We start from the raw sequence: 8,136 nt of genomic DNA on the forward strand, positions 1-8,136 counted from the left end.
GTATTTTTCTCCACTGAATTACTTATTAGGTGGGTGGGGACTTTTGAATTCACAACTTTATAACTGCTTTGAATTCACAACAACATAGGCTTAATAGAGTTTATTTGCTTATTGGCACATAAAGATATGTTTGCAAGATAATTTACTCATAAGTCCAGAAAAAATCAGTCCCATTAGAGATTTTCTTATTTATGAAAATGATTATTTAAAAAATAGTAGTAAATGTCCTGTGAAGTGGATTTATATTACCGATCTGATTCTTAATCTTAGATTTATGACATTTATGTAAAATTTATGCTTTTAATATGGCAAATCGTAAAGGTTTTACCTGAGGAAAATGTAAACTATCATACTATCTACTTAAATCATTGCTTTGCTATCACTTGAATGGTAATACTTTACCAACCTAGCTCTTTAAACACTTCATTTTATTTACTACCTAGTTGATGAGAACTTATAGCTAGCTACCTTGCTGGCTCTAAGTTTAGTTACAGTTAGCCATTAATATCTGCTAAAATAAAACAGTACCTTTATAATTTGTTTTGATTTACACCCCCTCTTGAGTGTTTGGTATTCATGTCTGTGTTTCTTTGTTATTAAAAATCTGATGATATTTAACTTTGACACTGAAACAATAAGTTTAGACAGCTTAGTATATTAATACTCTCTATTATCAGAAGCACTGCTGTTTTGCTCAATTTTTATATGGAACAAAATCATACATACACACAGACACATACAGACATATAAATATGGGTTGCATACATAATATAAAAACTCTTTCAGAGTTTATGACTTTTAATTTAGAAAATTATTTCCCATGAAGTAATTTTACTCCTCTTAATTCTGCTTTATCATTAAGTTAAGAAGAAGCCACTAGGGTTTGTCTTTTTAACCTCAAAACTTATCTTCTAATTTATAATTTTAAAAAAACCTGAAACACTAAGCATATATCTGTTTCAACTGAGTTCATATGTAGTAGTCTATCCATTTGTTTCTTGTTTTCAGAATGCTAAAATAGTTTTAATTATGTGTTCTCCCCACCCTTCCCCCTAATTTTTTTTTTTTTCCCCCTAATTTTAAGTTTCTGTTTATTTAAAGAGTTTAGATTTTTCAGATGTCTTAATTATTATGTTAACTTGTAAAATGTAAAAATGACATGTATGATACTAAACTGTATATTACAATTTTTAAAAGAAAAAATTTTAAGTACAAAATATTTTGTCTTTACAGGGCATCCCATCTCCTTCCCTTGTCAGCCTTCCTTCCTTCTTTGAAAGGAGAAGTCATACTTTAAGTAGATCTACAACTCATTTGATATGAAGCTTAAAAAAAATCTTAATTTGTAGAAACTTTTAAACAACCTCATATTCAAATAAGAAACTGACTTAAATAGTACTTGTCGTTAGCACTTGCTGAACGCTGGAAAGAAGGTAACACTAAACTATGCCATTTTATTTTCTTCTTGAAAGAGTAAGGTTAACCTCTTACATTTTTTGTTAATTCATGTAAAAAATTATATTGATTTTGATGTAATTTTTCTCTTTCTTGAATCCAATTGAAGACCAGTCATTTAAGTTATTCATGATATTAGTAACTTTGCCACGTGATACAGTAAATAAATTTTATTGGCTGACGCCAAATACTGCTGTGAATCTCTTTGTATAGTGTCCATGAATGAATTTTTGGAAATAAATATCTGTGTATCTCAATTTGTTCAGAAATTAAGTGATACCACAGTACTTACTAGATAAAAACCTGCATAGATCTCTGAATAGTGGGTTCTTGGTCCACATGTGCTATTTAAAGTAGTTATTTAACTGCTCCTTTTGCAGTTTATTTAATAAATAAAGATACAGCATGTGGATTTTAAAAGATTTGCCCCTATTAACAAGAATAACAGTTAAAGGAGATGGTTTCAAAATACGCTTGCAAATTGAGATAAGGGCAGAAAGATTAGAAAATAATGTATATTTTGCACAAATGTGATACTGGTGTATACTTGTAGCTGTTTAAGGGACAATATACTTATGGTGATTTTAGCCACTAGCAAATCTTGATTTAGTTTGATAGTGTGTGGAATTTTATTTTGAAGGATAAGACCATGGGGAAATTGTGGTAAAGATTGTTTATATTCTTTATGAAATAATTCTAAAGTTGGCTAACCTGCTGTAAAATACATAGATATGTGTATGGTCAAATTTTTATCATGGCCTCATAATTAAGTGTAAAACTGAAATACATTTATTTGCTTTTGTAAAATATTTTTCAAACCCTGATGTCATCTTTCACAGTAGTCTTTTTTTTTTTTAAGTCAGTAATACAAATTAATCAAGTTCCTATGAATAAATGCATTTTTATTTCCTACCTGTTTAGGGAGTACTGCAAATGTTTAATTGTCACCTAACAATTTTCAGTTATCAGTTATAATAGTTTAACTGACTATATAGATTTATTTCTATGCCACATATGTACCACTTTTAAATAGTAAATGATCCTTTATTGCTATATTTTAAAAGCAGTTGTATTAGGAAGAACTTTGTAAATAAATACTTAAAACCCAAGTATATTTTATGTTTCATGTTTTAAACAGTTCTTTTAGACAAATTTTCATAGGCCAGTATGAATGCTTATATCAGCCTTTGCTCTGTTGTATATTTGCTTGCATATTTATTGCTTATTTCTCCCTCTATTAGTATTTGTAAGCATTATATATACTTGGCAATGTGTAAGTTAGGAGTCTTTAATCTGGAATCTACTTTGCAGAATGGAGGTAGTGAATCCTATGATAGTTTATATAAGAGTTTGTGTTTATGTGCATGTATGCATTTTTTCTGGCAGAAAATACACAACTTTTATCATTCTATTGGGATGGAGGGAGCTATGGTTGCCTCCAAAGATGTGGGTTTTCCAGGGAGAGGAAGTGATGTGAGAAAAGGCATGAAGTTGGAAATGTGTTGGATGTTCACTGGCAAAGTGTAGCAGGTAGTTAATTTTAACTTTAAAGGGAGCTTTAAAGTCAGTGTGGGAAGGTACTATTACCCAGGAGTGTGGATGCAGAAAGATGTGAGCAAATTGGAACTCATTACTGCAACAGAATACCACAATTCTCATAGACATATTTCTAGAAAAATGTAACTTATTAATACTGATATAGGAAGAAATAGAACACGTATAAATGTTCCTATAAACACTGTAGAAATGGAATCCACATTTTAAATTATTCCTAGAAAAAAATCACCAGACCCAAATGGCTTCACTGGATAATGCTATTCAATATTTAATGAAGAATTAATACCAATCTTACACAAATACTTAAAGAGAATAGAGGAAGGAAACTTCCCATCTCATTTTATGAGTTCCAGATAACTTTGGACATTTTAAGAAATGTTAATCCTATTTGTGAAAATACATTCAATATTTCAAAATGTTAACAAATGAAATATTGTAGTATATAAGAAGAATAGTATATCATAACCAAGTTGGGTTTATGCCAGGCACACAAGGTTATTCTAATTTTAGATAATTTATCAGTATATTTTCCTAATAGGTTAAGGGAGAAAAATTATATTACCTCTGTAGTTGCAGGGAAAACATCCAATAAGTTTGTCTCTTGTGATCAAACTTTTTGCAGATTAGGAGTAGAATGGAACATCCTTAAACTGATAAAAGATTATCTACCAAAAAAACTATAACAAACATCATACTTAATGATGAAACCTTGGCAACATATTCTTTTTTTTTTTTTTTTTTAATTTTTATTTATTTATTTATTATTTTTGGCTGTGTTGGGTCTTCGTTTCTGTGCAAGGGCTTTCTCTAGTTGTGGCGAGCGGGGGCCGCTCTTCATCGCGGTGCGCAGGCCTCTCACTATCGTGGCCTCTCTTATTGCGGAGCACAGGCTCCAGACGCTCAGGCTCAGTAGCTGTGGCTCACGGGCCTAGTTGCTCCGTGGCATGTGGGATCTTCCCAGACCAGGGCTCGAACCCGTGTGCCCTGCATTGGCAGGCAGATTCTCAACCACTGTGCCACCAGGGAAGCCTGGCAACATATTCTTTGTGATCAGAAAGGAGAGGGGTGCCTACTGCACCTTTAATCAACATTTTAATATAGTCCCTCCCAGTGCAGTATTGTAAGAAAAAGAAATGGTATAAAAATTAGAAAGGAAAAACCAATACTGCTGTTATTCACAGATGATATGATTGTGTAGATAGGAAATCCTAAAGAATCTACAGATAAGTTACTAAGTTAAATTCTGATACAAAATCAGTATACAAATATCAATTATATTAACACTAGCCACAAACAGGTTGAAAATGCTTTTTTTTAAAAGATACCTGTTACAATAGCATAAAAACCACTGAAGTACTTAAGAATAAATCTAATAAAAGATGTACAAGATCTTACAGAGAAGACCATGGGACTTTATTTACGTTAATTAAAGACCTTAATAGAGATATTATACCATAGTCATGGATTGGTTACTTTACTTTTGAAAAATGTTTCCCCCAAATTGAATTATAGATTCAAACAAAGCCAGTCAAAATACAAAGCTTTATTAGAAACAAGGTTTATTATAAAGTCGTAGCAATCAAGACGTTGAGGTGTTGGAAGTTTTGGTGTACTGAACACAAATAGATTAATGAATTATAATTGAAAATACATAAACAGACAAAAGTAGCACTTTAAAACATTGGGGAAAAGGCAGTCTGTTCAATAAATGGTGCAGAGAAAAATGGGTATCTTTATTAAAAAAAGAAGAGAAGGAAATTAATTTCTTCACATACTATACAAAAATGAATTTTAAGGGAACTGTAGACCTAAATATGAAAGGTAAAACTATAAAGATTTTACTAGGTAATATAGGAGAGTATTTTTAATCTGTTGGGTTGGAAAAGATTACTTAAACATGTTACTTTGTTTAAGCTAATTATAGTGGGAAAGACTGATAAATCTACATTAAAATTAAGAACTTCTAATCATGAAAAGACATCATTAAGAGAGTGAAAGTCACAGAGTAGATGTTTGCAATTTATGCAACTGACAAACGACTCATATCCAGAATATGTAAATAACTTAAAAATCTGAAAAATCAGACATCTCTATAGAAAAAAAGGCATTTTACAAGTGAGAAACCCAAATGGCTAATAAGCTTATTAAGAAATGTTCCTCATTCATAATGCAGAAAATGCAAGTAAGATACAATTGCACATGCACCATATTTGCTTAGCACAAATGGGAAGCAGAGAAGTCTCTTCCACTGCTTGTAGGAGTGTAAATTGTATAATCATTTTACAAAACGCTTGGGCATTAAGCAGTAAGGTTTAAGATATGCATACCTTAAAACCAAACAGTTGCAATCCCAGATATTTATTTCAGGAAAAATAGGCACGTGAATATCAGAATCCATGTACAAAAGAATGTTCATAGCTACATTATACATAATAGCCTGAAAATGAAAAATCAGGAATTTATATCAACATTATAATGGATGAATATACTGTATTATAGTCATGCATTGAATGAACTCCTGAACATGCAGTGACCTGGATAAATCTTGAGAGTATTGAGTGAAAGAAAACAGATATAAAAATAACTATTTTTAAAGTTCTATTTATATAAAGTTTAAAAATTGACAAAGTGATACTTTATTGTGTAAGGTTGTAGAGTTATCTGGTAAAAGTTTAAAGACAAACAAGAAAATTGTTACTCTAAAAGCCAACATAGTATAACCTCCATGGGGGAAAATGAGGAAGGGGCACATGGGAACTTATGTACTCTGGCAGCATTCTATTTCTTAACCTTTATGTTATACACTTGTTCACTTCATAGTAATTTATTGTTTTATTTAGCTTTTTAAGAAGACCAATAATGTTGACATCTTTCAAGGTTGAGAGAGCAAATATAAAATGTTAGATGTGATATAATACACTGACACATGCATATTATATTATGAACAACTTTATGCCAGTCAAATTGCAGACTTAGTTGAAATTGATAAATTCTGAAGAAAATACAAAAAAAATGACTCAGTAAGAAAAAAAAATCCTGGTTGGTTCTATAATTATTAAAGAATAGATTCCAAAGTTAAAATTCTTTCTTACAAAGAAAATGCTTGGCCTAGATAGTTTCAGGGTAAGTACACCCCAAATTCAAGGAACAGATTGAAGAGAGAACATTTTCCGTTTATTTATTTATTTTTAAATATTTATTTACCTATTTGTTTTTGGCTGCGTCGGGTCTTAGTTGCGGCACGCGGGATTTTTCGTTCTGGCACACAGGCTCTTCATTGCAGCGCATGGGCTTCTCTCTAGTTGTGATGAGCGAGCGGGCTCCAGAGTGCGCGGGCTCAGTAGTTGCGGCACACGGGCTCGCTAGTTGTGGCACGTGGGCCTAGTAGTTGTAGTGTGGGCTTAGTTGCCATGTGGCATGTGGGATCTTAGTTCCCTGACAAGGGATTGAACCCACGTCCCCAGCATTGTAAGGTGGATTCTTAACCACTTGGACCACCAGGGAAATCCCAACATTTTCCATTTTCTAATGAGTTTTTAACATAACCTTGATATCAGAACAAAGAGAAAAGGATAGGAAAATTATAGTCTAATCTCATTTAAGACTATCAATGGAAAAATTCTAAAATTGCTAATACTCTTAGCAATGTGAATTCAGCATTGCATAAAAAAGATTATGCATCATTACTAAGTTGAGTTTATCTCTGGAATGCAAGGTTGCTTTAACAATGCAAAATCAGTTTTTAAATACAAAATGTAATTCACCACATTTACGGATAAAGGGGAAAATCATAGGATCATCTCAATAATATAAAAAACATCTGAAAAATTTAATGCATAAAAAAGCACTTCCTTAAGGTAGTAAAGGACTTTCACCAAGAAAAACTACAGCACACATCTTACTTAATGATGAAACTTTAAAAGCATTTCCTTCAAGATCAGAATACAAGGATGTCATTATATTGGAGGTCCTAGCCAGTGCACTGACAATTTAAAAAAAGAAAAAAAAGTCTAAGAATTCAAGAGGAGGGATTTCTCTGGTGGCGCAGTGGATAAGACTCCGCTCTCCCAATGCATGGGGCCCAGGTTCGATCCCTTGTCAGGGAACTAGATTGCACATGCATGCCACAACTAAGAGTTCGCATGCCACAACTAAGTAGCCCTGGAGCCGCAACTAAGGAACCCGTCTGCTGCAACAAAAGGAGCCCACATGGGGCAACTAAGACCTGGTGCAACCAAATAAATAAATAAATATTTAAAAAAAAATAATAAAAAGAATTCAAGAGGAAAAAATATATTCTTATTCACAGGGGAATTATTGTCTGCATAGGCCCATCTTCCCTCCCCACCTCCACAAAGAATATGCAGATAAATTGGTAGAATTAATAAGAGTTTAGTAAGGTTCTGGAAACAAGTAAAAATCAATTTTATTTCTATGTACCAGCAAAAATCAAAAGCTATAGTAAAAAAAAAAAACAGGTAACAGTTACAGTGGCAACAAAAAATATAAGATACTAGAATTAATTCCAACAGAAGATTTGCAAGAGTTTTATGCAGAAAATTAAAACTTTATTAGAAGTCATTAATCTAACAGTACAGAGTATATTCTTAGATAGAAATTCCCCAAATTGATTGTCCATCCTCGATAAGAATTTTTAATTTATTAAACTGGCTAATTCTAAAATAGACTTGGTAGAGCAAATAGCCAATAAAGTTAAGATACTCGTGAGGAGGCACAAGGTGAGAGCATTTGATTTACAAGATACCAAGACTTATAAACGAAATGGTATTTGGTGCAAGGATAGGTAAATTGACGTATTGATGAATTGATTTATTGCACAGAAGTCAGTTTGTCTTTACGTAGTAAAGTTGTACATGACCAAACCTATATCCATTCTTACTTAGGGAAGCCGTTGCACACGTGTGTCTGCTGGTGTACAGGTGTGAGAATGCCTACAGCAGCATTGCTTATAGTAGTATTCCCAAATTGGAAACAACCCAGTGTCAACAGTAGAATGGATATGTAAATTACAGGATAGTCATACAATTTAATGACATACAGTGATGACATGAATGCATTTTATCTATGTCCAAAAACATTAATTTCAGGAACATACTGAGTGAA

The 8,136-nt window shown here is 32.3% G+C and overlaps 1 protein-coding gene across 9 annotated transcripts in view; it reads left to right on the forward strand.

Annotated features, from left to right (window-relative positions):
- Positions 1–2,564, forward strand: part of ECT2 (epithelial cell transforming 2) — a 64,061-nt gene extending 61,497 nt beyond the window's left edge. For 5 of the 9 annotated variants that reach the window (XR_005019754.1, XR_005019753.1, XR_005019756.1 and 2 more), the window contains one exon: positions 1,234–1,313. Coding sequence is in view for 4 of the 9 variants with exons in the window: in XM_036851354.1 (XP_036707249.1) it covers positions 1,234–1,323 (90 nt within the window). In the remaining 5 variants the exon portion in view is untranslated. Of the gene's footprint in view, positions 1–1,233 lie in introns of all 9 variants that reach the window. The other 4 variants (XM_036851354.1, XM_036851357.1, XM_036851358.1 and 1 more) reach the window with 1 other exon arrangement.
- The last annotated feature ends 5,572 nt before the right edge of the window (positions 2,565–8,136 follow it).

This window comes from Balaenoptera musculus, chromosome 4, assembly GCF_009873245.2.
Source record: "Balaenoptera musculus isolate JJ_BM4_2016_0621 chromosome 4, mBalMus1.pri.v3, whole genome shotgun sequence".
Taxonomy (NCBI): domain Eukaryota; kingdom Metazoa; phylum Chordata; class Mammalia; order Artiodactyla; family Balaenopteridae; genus Balaenoptera; species Balaenoptera musculus.